Genomic DNA, 17,931 nt, shown 5'->3' with positions numbered 1-17,931 from the left:
AGTGATTAATAAATGTTGCTGATTGTATGTGACAGGTTACTACCAACTTAAGGCAAAATAGAATCATTAGAGAATTTGATCAGGATGGAACTCTAAGTGCTAGCTTAATCTGACTTAAGGGCCCTCTTGACATCAGTTTCTAGTGTGCAATAAATTTTACCTAGAAATTTATAGTCTAGTAATGATTTATGAGGAAGATCATCTTTAAAATATATGGAAAGGAGCCACAGGTATCAGCCAAGTGTTACCATCAGAAGTTCCCCTTTCCTCTTTACTAGGTTAGCATGCAAGTCTGCACAGTGAATTCCAGACTGTCAAAATTATCTTAATTCATACTTTACATGTCTATTGTTCTTTAAGTATCAGAAAAAAATGTATTTCCTAACCTTGGGTTTTTCTTCAGGCTCTGGCAATAGTGGTTTTCCATCTTTATCCTGTAAATGAAATTAAAATTCATTGGAAATGAAATAGAAAATTTTGCTTTCATGTCCCATCAAGTTTGTTTCTGGGAATTCCAGGATATGAAATGTCAGCTAATTTTTTTCTTAGATTTACATGAGTTTGTGTTTCAGATTTACTTTTTATAAAGTATAAAAAAAAGAGTTGAGCTATAAAAATCAAGATGTTACCAAGCAGAATGCACATTTACTTTAAGTTATTAAAAATGTTTTTAATCTGTTGGGTAAAGTAATATGAAAAAAAAAGTTCTTTGGCAATAAAGATGTAGCTATGTTAATGAAAGCTTTTAAAAAATCCCAATTCTCCAACCTAGAGTGAAGAGGTGGCTATCATTCCTATAACACTGTTTAGTTTTTTTGGATATGAGGTTTCATAATTTAGAATTGTAACTGTTTTCCAACATGTGTTTATATGCAGATTTCAAAAGTAAATGACAAATGTAATGACAGGAATTAGTCTACCATCCTCACCATAATCAAAAACAACAGCAACAAAACCACCTTAACTTAGGATACCGGTAAACCCTCGTACATTCATATCTACCCCTCAGAAGACCTATGGTGCTTTTATCCATATAGCAGTTAGAAAAGAAATTATCCCCAAATTGTTCCTTCTGAGTTTTAGGATCTATTGTAAGAATTGTTAATAAATGAAACATTTAAATCTGTGGGAATTTAAATGAACACATGGTCACTACTTAGGAAGCCAGGCAGGGACAAACCATCCCTCAAGGGGTCTAACTGTAGGGAGCAGAGAAAAAAAGGTTCAGGGTTTTCAGAGTTAATATCTGAATGGGGGACAGACGTGTCCTTTGACAATGTCAAGGGTACAGATACAACAAAACAAGACGCAAAGGCAAGATGCTGTTGTCATGCACTGTGGCTAAAAATTTACCGTGGCTGGTTTTAATCTGTACTCAGATGGGATTGTTTCATCATCCTCACCACACTTCTCTAGTTTTTCTTCTTTAGCTTTTGCCTGATGAAAATGGAGGGGAAAAAAAGTAGTTGGATAATGCACATAATGAGATGATATCACTTCCTCTGTGTACTTCTCGAGTGTTATAGAGAAGACCAAATCTGGTAAAAGCATCTGGAAGAGCTTTGTAAACTACAAAGCACAAGACGATGGTGGGCAGCTGTGAAAAAGGGAGCAGTGGGTGACTGAGCAAAAGCAGCCCAGCCAGGGATCCTGGGCAACTGCCCTGTTCTGCTCCCAGCTGCTGTGACCTTGGGAAGCCACTTAGCCTTTATTTGGTCCAGTTTCTTCAGCTGTAAAATGTGGCTACTAATAACCCTTATCTAGCTCACTGACTTGTGAAGATCACCAGAGAAAAGTAAATAAAAGATCCTTTGAAGACAGTAAGCACAGTGCAGCAGTTAGTTGCAATTATTTTAATGGCCTTCATCTGTCTTACTCAACGAGGCAGCTGTGTAAGGAAGGGAGAGGAAACACGACTAATTTTCACATTAAACCCAGTTCAGATATGGGAGAAGCAGCCCATCACAAATCTTGGCTGATCCATGGATAACTTGTTTTACCTCTTTTAAAAGGACTCTCTTCAATAATGCCAGGACTTCTCTAGCTTACTGAACCATGAACAACTAGCTGCATTACAAATAAAAGCATAGTTCTATAGTAGATCACTGACTGCTAGGACACAACACTTGCAATTTAACCTGCTGGTGGGTAGTGTGAAGTTCCATAATATGTAAGAATCTGTACCTATATCAAGGTGTGGATTTAATTTACAAACCAAGGTAGGAGGTTCACTTGGCATATTCCAACCCAACCCACGGCCCTCATCTGCATCTTAGCCTAAGAGTGTGGTTCTTAAACAATTGTAATTAGTAACATTTAAATGGGATATGCAAAATAATAGAAAAAGTCAGCTGGTCATGTTTTACAGGAAATATAAAAAACAAAACAAATGAAAACATTTAAACATTAAATGTAACTAAACCCACTGATTGGTTAGTTGATTAATTACTACTTATTGAGCACTTTTAATGGACCAGGCACTGTTCTATGCTTTGGGATTAGTTTCACTGTTTTATAGAGACGCTCTCATTAAAGGATGAAGTCATGGTTTTCTTTTAAACATTTCCAGTCATGCTCTATTTCGGCATCTGGAGAAATCCTGTCATGGAGCAGCACTCCCCAGGTCAAGGCACAGCAGCCTTCATGAACATCCAGGGTCACCTGTATTAAGACGGTCCTCCCCACTAATCTTAGGCTGTGGACAGTGAAAGTTACACATGCGGCCAGAGCTTTTATTTTCCTCTTTGATCTTTATAGTCTTGAAATGCCTGCTCTGGTTTGTATACAGTAGGCATCGAAAAAAAAGAGTCTACTGAATTGAAATGGCACTAGACTAGGCAGCCACACCTAAAAATGTGGGAGACTTATAATGGGGTATCATTAGAGAATAAAAAACTTTTATTTTATTTTATGGTAGATGATGGGAATACCAAGTAGGCATGGGTTTCCTCTCTGGAGTATTGTGTGGTTTTCCACAGATAGCTCTCTATTCTGGGGTATGCTGGGGTGGCAATGGACACTCCTACAGGCTGATAGTGACCTTCCTGAGCCTTCTCATCACATCAGACTATCTAGGATGTAAAGGACCCACTAAGTCGGGTACTAAGAATTCAGGTTAATAATCTAGAGGACTGAAAGATCCTCTTTAGAAACATTCATACTTTGTATATGATTAAAAAGGAAAACTAGTGATATGCTTTGGCTGTGTCTCCACCCAAATCTCATCTTGAATTGTAGCTCCCATAATTCCCACGTGTTGTGGGAGGGACCCAGTGGGAGGTAATTGAATCATGGGGGTGGAGCTCTCCTGTACTGTTCTCATGATAGTGAATAATTCTCATTAGATCTGATGGTTTTATAAAGGGGAGTTCCCCTGCACATGCTCTTTTGCTTTCCTCCATGTAAGACGTGACTTTGCTCCTCATTCACTTTCCACCATAATTATGAGGCCTCCCTAGCCATGAGGAACTGTGAGTCAATTAAACTTATTTCCTTTATACATTACCCAGTCTCTGGTATGTCTTTATTAGCAGCATGAGAACAGACTAATACAACTATTATGTCATAAGAGTGGAAAAGAGGAGTTCTTTTTGCTGGAATTTTAGTTTGCTGCAACTCTGAAGTTTTCTAGAGGGAACTTAATACATTCATATGCATTCCCAAACTAGTTACCCACATGTTTAAATAACTTATTTTATGTCACTTTTTTTCTTAACATCTGCTTATCTGCTTTTAGTCACTTTTAAGACTCCTTTGATCCTGAGGTTTATGACATGTTTATACCCTCCCTTCCCACATTTATTGTCTCTCCTTAAGTGTCTGTAAGAAGCCTGGGGCAAAAGTGCAATATACTTGTGGCCCTGTCGCCCTCAGGTGGTAAAGCCACAACTCAGCTTGGCCTCCTGACTCCCCCCAGGATTCTGCCAACACCCCCTTTTCCTCAAGATGACACTGCTTCTATCGGCTACTCTAAGTAATGTATATCTCACATTGTGTTGTAATCAAGTTTCCCTTCTTCCCAATACATTACTTGGTCCTGGAAGATATGAACTGCTTCTCTTGCTCCTCTGCGTTCACCATCACAAAGCTTATCATGCCACACTGTGGCCGGTGAGCCCTCCAAGAAAGTCGAAGATAGAAACTGGCCCATCTTAGGCCAGGGTAGTCCTAGACTCAAGGATAGTTGCTGGAAGTCAGGGAGACTCCCCTTCCCTGATGACTCAGAACAGGAAGTGACAGCAGAGATGGGGCATTGTGACAGCAATGCCTGCCAGCGCCCCCAGCCTGAGCTGATGGAGGTGGGGCGGGCTCCTGGGGATCCCAGGCTACCTTTCCATCTCCCCACAACACTGCCTTGTCAGGAACCGGCAACTCTCTCCTTTCCTTCCTCTTTCCCCCCAGAGGACTGAGTTGAAAAATTCCACAAAAATTACAATTTAATATTAAAACTTTCCTACACCAGATGTAAGCTTGTTTTGGTTCAGAAGGCTTGTTAAGATCTTGGAGTGTGGCGGGATAAACACTCATCAGCATTATTCTATAAATATGCAGGAGCTCTAGTTAGAGTAATCGTTGCTTGATTTTAATTTGAGACAAAATTTTCAACATCTTTCCCCATAGTGATAAATGAAGGATCTTCCCACTCCGTGTATAGACATCTCCTTCTCTTATAAACAGAAGCACCCAGAACCCTTCTGAAAATACAAATTTCCAATTGCCAAACTTCACTATTTCCCACCAGGCATTGCCTCCTTGTTACCTTGTTTAGTCAAGTGTCATTTAAGCTCTAGCAAGGGAGATTCATGTTCATTTCAAATGTTAAAATTCTAGCTGTTTCACAAGTCAGTCATGTAACTATCCCCCTTAGTTGCTAACCACTCAGCAATAAATAAGGCACAATGAAGAATGCTCACTTTTACTCTCCAATAAAAGTTGTGCAAGAATTCTAAACATGCAGAGTGCATTCAGTTTTGTAATGTGCAGACTAACAAGCTTTGTAAATCAACTCTAAGGTCAGTACCTCATCGACTTCCTTAATTGAGCTGAGGTCGAGCTCAGGTTCTGCTTGCCGGGTGCCCAGTGAAGCCGACAGAGCCTCGAGTGCTTGATCACTCATTGTATCCTGTTAAAAGTAAAAAATCCTGTGCATGAAAAAAGACATCTCTGGGGCCTGAACAATCCATTTACTTCTTTGTAAAATACATTTTAGATTATAAACTGAATATGGATTGGGGAAGTGCTCCAGAAAGGCAATTTTATTTGAAACCTTGCAAAAGAGAGAAAGGAAAAAGAACTTACCAATGAGTGGAAATTGGGGCTAAGACACGTTTCTACAGTAACAGCGTTCTCTGGGGCACACTTCACCCCTTATTTGGTAAGCTAGACATAAAGCTATAGTAATATTACTATAAAATACTCTAAACAAACAAAAAAAAAGAAGCAAGTAGTAAACTGTTACCACACTATTTTTCTTTTTCTAAAAATGTATCTCTAAAAAGGCTTCTGACAACCTAAGCTTAGGAAGCAGGGAAGCTTGAAGTGGCCCCTGCTGCCTTCTTCTCTGAAGGCACAATGGCTGATCGTTGTAGGAACTCCCACTCTCAGGGGTGTGGTGCTCACCACTGTTCCCCAGCCTGCCAGATAAAAATAAACTGTCCACTCCAGGAGGGGAGAGGCACAAGCAGCTCTGATAGAAACTGTTCCTGAGCATTATCTTGACTGTTTGCAGAGGAGACATGTGTTCCCAGCCAGCACAGAGCTGCAGGATTGCCTTTTGCAATTTGTGAGAATTATGTCGTAGTGAAATATAGTTGAGAATGCTGGGCAGTACCAGCTACTTGGTGTTCCTCTAGTGATCCTCAGGGCTCAAAGTCCTTTATACAATCAAACTTGAAGGCTTTATGTTCCAAGAGTGCAATTTCTCTGGTTTCTGCCCTTCTGTGTATCATAATGGTGAGATGGTCTTAGATGATGACTGAGACAACTGTGCTAAAATCATTCACAGGCAGTTACAGAAACACACAAGGCTTGCCTGGAGATGATCAACATAACCCTCACTGGCTTCACTATTCCACATAGACCTGAGAGGGAAAAAATCATGGCTTCTCATCATGGGTTATGTGCTACTCGCAGTTTCCTGAATGAGCTACATCAGGCTCTGGAAAGCAACTGCTGTCAGGTAGACTGTGACTATACCTTCTCCACCTTTCTTTTCTTCTCTTGGGGTGGAGCAGCACTTCTGACTGTCCCTGCTGACTGAGCTTTTAAAACTTCTGTAGATTCCTGAAAAATAAAATACAAAAGATTAGATTTGCAGATGAGGAAAGTTTAACTGTAATAGCCTGAACTAAAAAGTTATTCTTTTAAAGTTCAAAATAGTTCCTAACAAGTTTCCCTTAACAACACTAAAAACAATACCTCTTTTTCAGTTTTCTTTCCAGCAGCTGTAGGCGACCCACAGGTGAAGTCAGATGACAAGGCGTCTATAGCATCATCTGGCCCCATGGGTTTCTAAAGAAACAGGCACAGTGATGGGTAACTTACGGGAACCACTCAAGTGGAAGAATGGATCATAAACCTAGCAAATGAAGAATGCACTTTTCCAATTCCCTTGCTACCAAATGAGATGTGTTAATGAAACAACTTAGATCAAAGTGTATGTTTTGAAGAGAGTGGCTACTCATTGAGTATTATTTTCCACTTCTCCCTTTCAAAAGGAGTTACATTCTCATTCTATTATTATGAACATGCATAATATTCTATCCTAATACTTTCTCGCCTTCTTTCTCCTTTCCCTCAAAAAACCTACTTATGAGACTCAGGAGCACTGAGACAACCCTCCCACCAACCCCTTTCTCTGAACACACAGAAACTCCATTTGATTTGGAGATGAGTTAAGTCATAATCCTCAAATATAGAATTGATAGCCCTGTTCCCCCAACCAAAAATATAAAACTATTAATTTAGATCAGAAGACATGTATGTAAACTCACCGAAGAGTCTGGAGGAGGCCCTGTGATCCCTTCCTTTTTCTGAAACAAATATTAATTTGATGATGTTGAGAAGGCAGAATTAATCCTTAAGATCGGCAAAATGTATTGCCCGTTGTGGGTTGAATTGTGCCTCCCACCCCAGATCTATATGTTCAAGTCTTAACCCCAGTACCTCAAAACGAGACCTGATTTTGAGATAGGTTCGTTATAGAATCAAGTAAAGGTGAGGTCATTAGGGTGGGCCCTACTCCAATATGATGTGTGTCCTTATAAAAGGGAAATTTGGACCCAGAGATATGCATAGAAGCACAGAAGGAAGACGGTGTGTAGAGACACGGGAAGAAGACGGCCATCTATAAGCCAAGAATAGGCCTCAAAGATACCTTTCCCTCACAGCCCTCAGAAGGAACCAGCACTGCTGACACCTTGATTCTAGACTTCCAGCCTCCAGAACTGTGAGACAATCAATCTCTTGTTTATGCCCCGATCTGTGGTACTTTCTTAACAGCAGCCCCAGCCAACCAATGCAGCGAGCTTCATAGTAATGACAATTTCACATGCACCATTATATTTTCTAACTTCTAAACACTGTAAAAATATTGACATGAAATTATTTTCTAAAGAGGAAACAGTGAAATAAAAGTAAATGATTATTTAACTTACAGCCAATAGTTCCCTATATTTTGGAGGAATTGTGACTTCTCTTTTACCCAATTCCTCTATGTAGGTGGAACTCATTGGATCCTGGAACAAAATCATACACACAGGGATATTATATAATTAATTACCTGACAATGCTATATGCATATTCTGAAACTAAAGCACTATTCCATTATTAATTTATGGAAGTACTGAGATGAACGATAAATCATTAAGAAGCCAACACTTTATACAACTACATTTCTAAGTTTACACAAATACCCATATTTAATTGGCTTAACTCATACGTAATGCTAGAAAATATTCAAAATACTAAAGTTGACTTCTAAATACATTTTGTTTTCAAATGTTTTCATTATCTAAGGTTTCTAACCAATACAAAAGAGCAGTTAATAAGATAATGAGTTTATGTATAACCCAATACCCAACTCTATCAGCTTTGTCATTTCTAAGAAAACAAAATCATAGAGTGGATGTCTCCTGTTTAGCATTCTCAAACCTAATTCCCTTTCCCTGTTAATCAGAAATAGCCACCATTCTGAACTTTAGCATATCAATTTAAAGTTATTTTAGAACATTTTTTACATATGTAGGTAACCATAAACAATGTCCAGCATTACTCTGCATATTTTCCAATGTTATATAAATGGTATCATATTCTACATATCATTCTGCATTTTTTATTCAAAATTATGTTTTTGTAATGTATCCATGTTGATACATGAATAATCCATTTTAACCACTATAAAGCACTGAATTTTATTATCCTGTCCTCTATTGAACAAAATTGTTTCCAAACATTTCACCAGTTCTTATAACTCCTTGCACACATGGGCAAGGCTCCCTCCTGGCAATCGCTCTACAGGTGGACTTCCTGGTTGAAGGGAATGTTCATCATGAACACCCACCAGCTACAGGAAAACTATAGGAATTGTCAGACTTTCACGCTTTTGCTAATCTGATAAATGCAAAGCAGTGTTTCTTCTGTGTTTTAGTATCATTATCCTAATTACTAAGGAGAGTTTCATTTTACTTGCTTATTGGTCAGTCAAGTTTTCTCTCGATTTTCTATTGGGTTGTCTTTTTCTGTTTTTTATTCTTTATAAATTCTAGAAACAAACCCTTTGTTATGTCTGTTGCAAATATTTTTGTCTAGCCTATGGCGTGTCTTTTTTTTTTTTTTTTTGAGATGGAGTCTCATCCATGTTGCCCAGGCTGGAGTGCAATGGCATGATCCCAGCTAACTGCAACCACTGCCTCCCGGGTTCAAGCAGTTCTCCTGCCTCAGCCTCCTGAGTAGCTGGGATTACAGCCATGCGCCAACACTCCTGACTAATTTTTTTGTATTTTTAGTAGAGACAGGGTTTCACCATGTTGGCCAGGCTGGTCTCGAACTCCTGACCTCAGATGATCCGCCTGCCTTGGCCTCCCAAAGTGCTGGGATTACAGGTGTGAGCCACCATGCCTGGCTGGCATGTCTTTTTTTTTAATACCAAGGAAAATATAATTTTAGGAATTAGGAATAGGGATAAACTGAGGGTGGTAAATATCGAGAAATCAAAACAAGTTCTAGTCCATTATACTTAAATCTTGAGGATGGAAAATAAGTGTGTGACCCAGTGGACTGTGTCTCAGTGTCAATCTTAGCACAACAACAAATGTTTGCTAACTCAATGTTACAATGCAGCTGCCAAAAGACAATTTCCATCCCCGATACTAATTTTTAGTTGCTGTGTTGATGTTGATACTGACATCATCCTGTTTCTATGCAAATGACAGAACACTAGATACTCTTTTTTTTGAGATGCAGTCTCGCTCTGTCGCCCAAACTGGAGTGCAGTGGTGCGATCTCAGCTCGCTGCAACCTCTGCCTCCTGGGTTCAAGTGATTCTCCTGCCTCAGCTTCCCAAGTAGCTGGGATTACAGGCGTGTACCACCATGCCCAGCTAATTTTTGTATTTTTAGTAAGGACAGGGTTTCACCATGTTGGCCAGGCTGGTCTTGAATGCCTGACTTCAAGAAATCTGCCTGCCTCGGCCTCCCAAAGTGCTGGGATTACAGATGTCAGCCACCGCGCCTGGCCTCACTAGGTATTCTTTTGTACTTCATGACCATGGCCTTATTTGCTCTCCTACCCACTGAATATGAATTTTTACAGATATCATGATCACATACTGAAACTTCTGGTCCAGTGTACGTTGTATTTTCTTCTTCAGTTTCTTCAGGTCCTCCTAAAGTATCTATTAAGTCATCCAAAGCAGCATCCATGCCTGACTGGAAAAGAAAGAACAGATATTTAAATGTTATTTGTTCTACATATTTCACTTTTAGTTTAACTACAAAAAAAGCCATTCTGTGTAGAAAAACCACCAAACACCAAAAGTTCTTCAAATAGTTCCCCAAGATAGTTAAAATCTGGTCTCTAACAGACTTTACTATTTAAGTCTCAAAGTACAAATTCTAGGTTGGAAAGATGAAAAGCCACATTCAGGCAAGAAGCACAGTTTCAACAAGTCTACAGGTATTACATACATGAACAAATGTACAAGTTCATTAAAGCTGCCAGTCCAATGCACTGACAGTTAAAAAAGGAAAAACAAAACAAAACAAAACAAAATACAGGGAATTATAACCATGTTGCTCTAAGCGATAAGGGAAATGCTTGGTATTTATTGCTTATCAATACTTTTCCAGAGTTTTAAACAAAGAACCCCTAAAAATCTCTATATAGTACCTATTCCAAATAGAATCTATTTCATGAGGGAAATCACTCTGTATTATTTCATTCATGTTTTTTTGTTGTTGTTGTTCACTTGCTTGCCTGAAGAGGTTTACAAAACAGAAATTACCTGAGACATTAAACTTACAAGAACTCACAAGTTTACTCTGTCAATATGGGCTTAAATCAGTATAACTGATATGATTTGGCTCATGTCTCCACCCAAGTCTCAACTCGAATTGTAATCCCCATGTGTCAAGGGAGGGACCTATAATCCCCACGTGTCGAGGAAGGGAGGTGACTGGATCATTGGGGCGATTTTCATGCTGTTCTCATGATAGTGAGTGAGTTCTCATGAGATTGGATGGTTTTATAAGTGTTTGACTGTTCCTCCTTCACATGCTCTCTCTCCTGCTGCCTTGTGAAGAAAGTGTCTGATTCCCTTTCCAGCATGATTGTAAGTTTCCTGAGGCCTCCCCAGCCACACAGAACTATGAGTCAATTAAACCTCTTTTCTTTATAAATTACCCAGTCTCAGGGAAGTTCTTTATAACAATGTAAACATGGACTAATATAATAATAAATAAGAGTGCTTCTATCTATTTTTTATGTTAAGGATGACTCGTTATGAACAATAACCTGCATTGAAAGGAGAAAATAACAATCTAGGAAAGGACCTTGTATTATTTGATTTAGATGAAAAATAATTATTTAAATTGTCTTTTTTTTTGCAACTACCATATTCCCATGACAATTTTAGGACTCTCCTGATCATGGATATGTGAAATACAATCTGAAGGCTGTTAGGCTTACACTGATTCTTTTAGGAATTTCAGAAAAAAAGAAGTACCTGACTTCTTTAGTAATACCTCTGGTTAAATAAAGTGTATTTGCAGGAGAGAAACTGGAATGTTAACTCCATGGGATGAAACTGGAGTTTTTTTTTTTTTTTTTTTTTTTAAAGGGGTTATAATAGAAAGTGTTACAAACATGAGTGTGAAAACCATACTTCCAACCCACACTTTCAATATTAGCTTGAAACAATAATTCATTAAAATGGTCCTTTAAATTACCCCCCTCATATTATTTGCCCACAAGAAATCAGATTATGATAAATACAGAGCATATGAGTAACTGTCTGATGTAGAAGGACACTGTTGTCTTCATACCTTTCCCAATGGTTTATCCGGTTTAGATTCAACTGGCACAGCTGGGGTTAATGATTTCTTTTCTTTTTTCTGGTGAGAATTGAGAAATTAACAACTCCTCACATACCTTAATAAAACTCAATACTATTACAAATTTTAAAATAAATTCATTATATTAACAAGCATTGATCATACACTGAACATCCGCTCTACAGCAGAAACTGTGCTGTGTGTTTTATATCCTTTTTCAGAAGGGCTTTAATTATATTAGTCTCATTTAGTGATGGGCAAAGCAAGGCTCAGATTAGGCCACTTTCCTCACGTTACACAGTAAGGGACAGAATGAAGATTTGAATCCAAGACTGTTTCTTTCCTCGCTGTTCTTCTCCAGGGCCCACAGCCAGTTTTTGCAACATCCATGAATTCTTTCTATAGGCTGCCACTTCTGGCTTTGCTCTCTGGGTCTTTGCCCCCACACATCAAGACTTCCATATCCCTCACTTTGGCATCTCAACACCTCCTCTTTCCTTAAAATGAGTTGATCGCTCATCATTGCTTCCATTGCTCTATCAAAGACTGCAAACAACTTTTCAATCTGCAGTTTCCATGCTTTTATCCAGATATAATCTCTGAAATTTGACCCTTGGAGCATCTCTCCCTCCCAGTTGCCACCTTTCAGCACCATTCTGATCCTATTGTGGCATCTATGCCCTTTGTTCTCCATTACCTCTGGCATCTCTTTTACTTTGGTCCCCACTGTATACACTCTGCACATTTCTGCCCTGTGCTGGTGGCCTTATCCAAAATCATTATCTATGGCCAGAGGCAAATGCTTTCAGAGACTGGCAGAAACTAAATGGGTGAAGTTGTTGGGTTTAAGATAAAAGGGGACCATTTCCCATTTGAAGGTATCCAAACTCAGGCAACAAAGCACAGGAAGAGCACAGGCTCTGACTGCCAAGGTTTGCATAACAGTTGAGACACGCATGGCTGCTTGAGGCTTTAGCAAGTCACTTCTCCTTGGAGATATTAGATAAGTGAATCTATACGAAGTATGAAAACCATTGTTTGGCACATGCTCAGCACTATGTAAGTACTTGCTATGTAACTGTAAGTGCTAAATAAGTGACTGTTACAATTGCAATGCTAGAAACACTGTGGGGGCCACTAGGGTGTGAGCCTGAGTCTGGATAATTGAAACCACTTCTATGATTCAGCCACTACCTCATGCAGATATTCACTCATGTTCTCTCCCCCACCTTCCTCTTCCTTCTCAATGTCTCTCTTCCCCTCCCTCTCTCCCCACTATCTTTCTATTCCATCCACTCTTTCTCTTCCTCTCCCTTTCCTCCTACTTCATTCTTTTCTATTAGAAAACAGTATTTTAATTGTCTTGCTAGATATATTTCTTTGGACACTTCAAACACTTAAATTCAGCTTGTCCAAAATTAGAGACACCTCTTTCCTCCTCAGTTCCTCTGACATCTATCTGTACTCCTGCCAATGGTACCCAGGGAACTTAGGGACTGGACTGCAAGGTGCCCAGCTCACAATTTAAAAAGGCACTCATTCTCAGGTGCCAACTCTGCACTTGCACAAACCTGACAATGAGCACCTTAGGGGCCTCGTTTCCCTTACCGTGTGGCTACCAACCTCCTGCAATCAGACTCAGAAGCACCAGGTTATCTTAGATTTTACTTTGTCTTTGCCCACTTCAGTCAATCATTTCCTAAAACCTGAAGATTTTTGCTCTGCAATTCGTCTTGGATAACTCCCCACTTTCTTATTCTATCACAGCTCTAATTTAGGCTAAAATATGACTCATCAGGACTACTGAAACAGTCCCTGACCAACCTTCCACCTTCCTATCTCTATCCCATCCACCTAACTGCAGTCCCTTAATCCTTCTGCAGCTCGGATTCAATTGCATCACCCCATCTGTTCTCTCAGGTTCTCAAAGGCTACCCACTGTCAGCTGAATCACCACATGTACAAATTCACCTTAGGGTTCTCCACAGCAGTGCTCAACCTGTCTTTCTGGTCTTACAGCCCCACCATTCACTTCCTCTGTGCTTCACCCACATTGGAATGTACTTTGTGCCCAGAACACATCTTACACTTTTCAACACCTGCAATCCCAGCTATCCTTCCATGCCTAACTGAACTTGGATCTACTCTTTCAAAGCTCTTGTGGATTCCCTGAATTACACAGAATCCCTTCATTCCTCACCAAATAACACCTTGTGGGGGCCTTTCTTCATCTGATTGAAATACAGCCCCAGGTATATTTTCTTTTCCCCACCCTCTAGATAGGCCAGCCTATAGCTAGTGCATCCTGCAGAACCAACCATGGTACCTTATTTAGTTTTTTATTTTATTTTTTTGAGACAGTGTTTCACTCTTGTTGCCCAGGCTGGAGTGCAACGGTGCGATCTTGGCTCACCGCAACCTCTGCCTCCCAGGTTCAAGCAATTCTCCTGCCTCAGCCTCTTGAGTAGCTGGGATTACAGGCCTGTGCCACCATGCCCAGCTAATTTTGTATTTTTAGTAGAGACAGGGTTTCTCCATGTTGGTCAGGCTGGTCTCGAGCTCCTGACCTCAGGTGATCTGCCTGCCTTATGGTACTTTAAACATGCTATGTACTAAAATAAGAAGGCAAGTCATTAAATCCTATTTAATGGGAGAAGAATCAGAGGCAACGTAAAGTAAAATGACTTGCTGCAAGTTCCAGCACAAGTCAATGCACAGCAGAATTCCACATAAGCCTCTCCTAATTTTATTGTTTAGTTTTCACTTATAACACTGGTTAATTCACATTTAGCTCAAAACTGAAAATTTTGATTACATTTAAAAATCTATTTTAGCGGGCCTAATCCTCTGCCTTAAATCTATCCATTTCCAAACTGAAAACATTGATTACATTTAAAAATCTATTTTAACGTATCTAATCTTCTGCCTTAAATGTATCCATTTTCAAACCATTTCATGTAAGCATTCCTCATTGGTGCAAGAGAGTGCTGTGTCTTCCCGGAGTGAGGCTATGAGTCTCAAGGTAGTATACAAGTGATCTATTGCAAGAAAAAACAATTTTAAGTTTGATATTTTCATTTAAAAGTTTTTGTAAATGTTGCCTTTGTTCCATAGGAGACCTGTATTAATCTGGATAAAATAATGTGCCTTTTCTCCCAAAATCCCAGAGGGAAAAAAATGATGTTTCAGGGAGATGTGCCATACTTTTACCCTAAAAATCATTTACCCTATGACCTTCTTTACCATTTAGCTGTAGCAGGATATCTGTCCCATTTACAGAAGCAAAAGTATAGATAAATCTATATTACTTTTACATTTTTCATTCCCATCTTCTCATTGTTCCTTCACTTGCTTACTTGTGGCTTCAAATTGATTACATGCTCTCCAAACTGATTACTAATTCTATATTGCTTTTAGGTCTAACGTTTAAGTCTTTAATCCATCTTGAATTGATTTTTGTATAAGGTGTAATGAAGGGATCCAGTTTCAGCTTTCTACATATGGCTAGCCAGTTTTCCCAGCACCATTTATTAAATAGGGAATCCTTTCCCCATTGCTTGTTTTTCTCAGGTTTGTCAAAGATCAGACGTTAGACCTAAAACCATAAAAACCCTAGAAGAAAACCTAGGCATTACCATTCAAGATATAGGCACGGGCAAGGACTTCACGTCCAAAACACCAAAAGCAATGGCAACAAAAGACAAAATTGACAAATGGGATCTAATTAAACTCAAGAGCTTCTGCACAGCAAAAGAAACTACCATCAGAGTGAACAGGCAACCTACAAAATGGGAGAAAATTTTCGCAACCTACTCATCTGACAAAGGGCTAATATCCAGAATCTACAATGAACTCAAACAAATTTACAAGAAAAAAACAAACAACCCCATCAAAAAGTGGGCGAAGGACATGAACAGACACTTCTCAAAAGAAGACATTTATGCAGCCAAAAGACACATGAAAAAATGCTCATCATCACTGGCCATCAGAGAAATGCAAATCAAAACCACAATGAGATACTATCTCACACCAGTTAGAACGGCAATCATTCAAAAGTCAGGAAACAACAGGTGCTGGAGAGGATGTGGAGAAATAGGAACACTTTTACACTGTTGGTGGGACTGTAAACTAGTTCAACCATTGTGGAAGTCAGTGTGGCGATTCCTCAGGGATCTAGAACTAGAAATACCATTTGACCCAGCCATCCCATTACTGGGTATATACCAAAAGGACTATAAATCATGCTGCTATAAAGACACATGCACACGTATGTTTACTGCGGCATTATTCACAATAGCAAAGACTTGGAACCAACCCAAATGTCCAACAATGATAGACTGGATTAAGAAAATGTGGCACATATACACCATGGAATACTATGCAGCCATTAAAAAGGATGAGTTCATGTCCTTTGTAGGGACATGGATGAAATTGGAAATCATCATTCTCAGTAAACTATCGCAAGAACGAAAAACCAAACACCGCATATTCTCACTCATAGGTGGGAACTGAACAATGAGATCACATGGACACAGGAAGGGGAATATCACACTCGGGGGACTGTGGAGGGGTGGGGGGAGGGGGGAGGGATAGCATTGGGAGATATACCTAATGCTAGATGACAAGTTAGTGGGTGCAGCGCACCAGCATGGCACATGTATACATATGTAACTAACCTGCACAATGTGCACATGTACCCTAAAACTTAAAGTATAATAAAAATAAATAAATAAATAAATGCAAAAAAAAAAAAAAAAACCTTAAAGGATAAGGTAAAAAAAAAATTCTATATTGCTATGGGTAGAAAAGGTAGATAACTTCTCATCTTATATTCCTGGGCAAGTATTGGAAGCAGCTCTTCAAAAAATCTAAGCAAGTTATGCCCACAATCACCCAGCTCAACACATCTACTTCATCCTGAGAGGACTTGAAATATTTCCTTTGAAAACTTCTCATATCCATTCATGTTGATGTCATGGTTGTGATACACTAGTATCAAGACAGCTGGCATCAGCATTGAAAGCTGAAAAAGCCAATTCAAATGCTCCTGGAAATTGTATTTGCTTTATTTCATATCTATACATTTGGAAGGGAGAGTCTGAGTCAACTCACATTTTCATGTCCTTGGTATTGATATCAGTACCTTATATATGGCATGTACTCAGTAAGCAGTTATTGAATATATAAATTTACAAATTATTTTTGGTATCTTGTTCACTCTCTATCCCTTAAATGCATGCTCTTCACAAAATTTTACATATAAGCAGTGTTCAGTTTTGCCAAATGATAGGTTATTTGAGCATACGTTTCTCATAAAAGAAACTTGAGAAGCACAGAGGCCCACGTTTCCATCTGCTTGTGTGTGCTCACCTTGTCACCCGGCTTGCCAGATACTGCAGTGACACCAGCAACACTCTCTCCACCAGCAGAAATCGTGTCTTGTGGTTTAGTCTAAGACAGTGAGGATAAAAGGTTGACAGAGCTAAGTATCTCTGCATGGCTATTATCAAGATCATGAGTTTCAAATGTCACTAACATCTGCCAGTTCACCCTCACGGACGCCATAAGGGAATGTTTGTTCACTTCTATTGTACATGGTGCAGTGCTAAGCACCACATAAAGCTGGACTCGAGAGCCTAAAACGTTCATGCAGGTAACATGCGTAGGTCAATCAGGCTAGGTAACGATTGTGGTAAACTGGAGCACACATACAAGGTGTAATGGCTCTAGTCAATTGTTGCCACGTGAGCTCATTCTTACTAGATAGTCTGATTTTTCAAGAGAAGTTACAATTTGGGATGTTATGTGAAATGCCCTGACTTTGATTGCTGGCAATTAATTAAAATAATTTTTAACAACATTGTAAGCCAAACAAAATATACATGTGGCATTTAAGTGGTAGATCACAAATCTGTGATCTCTGATATAAAATATACTGTGAAGCAGACCTCGTTATTATCTTCCAAGTGCTCTCAATGAAAAAGTATTTCTTGTAGATGTTAATTCTTCTAAAAGGTGGCTGCTATTAACTACAGAAGTATGGAAGCAATTTCTAATTTTTGGCTCTGTAAGTTCAGCTCTTCTACAACACGACCCTAAAAATGCTTTAGGATTTCCATTTAAAGAACCAGATAATTCAGGGCACATATGTTCCCCAGCCCAGGTGTGGGGGGTCCAGGAGGCAGCCTCAATCCAAAGCTGCCTGTCTGGGAAACAGCAGAGCCTGCTGCCCTGCAGTCACAGCTGGTTATTGCTGGGCAGTAGGAGAAGGACGGACAGCGCATCCCCTAGACCAATCTGATGCCCTTCTCAAGCCATCCACGCATCCAAGTTCCTACAAGTCTATTTGAAAAACCAACAAAATAATAATACCAAATCACTA

General features: G+C 39.4%; 1 protein-coding gene across 50 annotated transcripts in view; it reads right to left on the bottom strand.

The window, feature by feature from the left end:
• CAST (calpastatin) overlaps window positions 1-17,931 on the bottom strand; it is a 112,411-nt gene that overhangs the window by 26,876 nt on the left and 67,604 nt on the right. For 33 of the 50 annotated variants that reach the window (XM_063604539.1, XM_063604540.1, XM_034960274.4 and 30 more), the window contains 10 exons: window positions 16,920-17,000; window positions 11,541-11,609; window positions 9,828-9,926; window positions 7,656-7,736; window positions 6,993-7,031; window positions 6,418-6,510; window positions 6,196-6,282; window positions 5,021-5,122; window positions 1,354-1,437; window positions 387-434 (listed from right to left, as the gene is read on the bottom strand). In XM_063604539.1, the coding sequence (XP_063460609.1) occupies window positions 387-434; window positions 1,354-1,437; window positions 5,021-5,122; window positions 6,196-6,282; window positions 6,418-6,510; window positions 6,993-7,031; window positions 7,656-7,736; window positions 9,828-9,926; window positions 11,541-11,609; window positions 16,920-17,000 (783 nt within the window). The remainder of the gene's footprint in view (window positions 1-386; window positions 435-1,353; window positions 1,438-5,020; window positions 5,123-6,195; window positions 6,283-6,417; window positions 6,511-6,992; window positions 7,032-7,655; window positions 7,737-9,827; window positions 9,927-11,540; window positions 11,610-16,919; window positions 17,001-17,931) is intronic. The other 17 variants (XM_034960273.4, XM_063604548.1, XM_063604541.1 and 14 more) reach the window with 1 other exon arrangement.

The sequence above is a fragment of the Pan paniscus genome, chromosome 4, assembly GCF_029289425.2.
Source record: "Pan paniscus chromosome 4, NHGRI_mPanPan1-v2.0_pri, whole genome shotgun sequence".
In the NCBI taxonomy this organism is placed as follows: domain Eukaryota; kingdom Metazoa; phylum Chordata; class Mammalia; order Primates; family Hominidae; genus Pan; species Pan paniscus.
The sequence above is the reverse complement of the archived record's forward strand: the minus strand, read 5'-3'. Positions and strand labels throughout refer to the sequence as shown.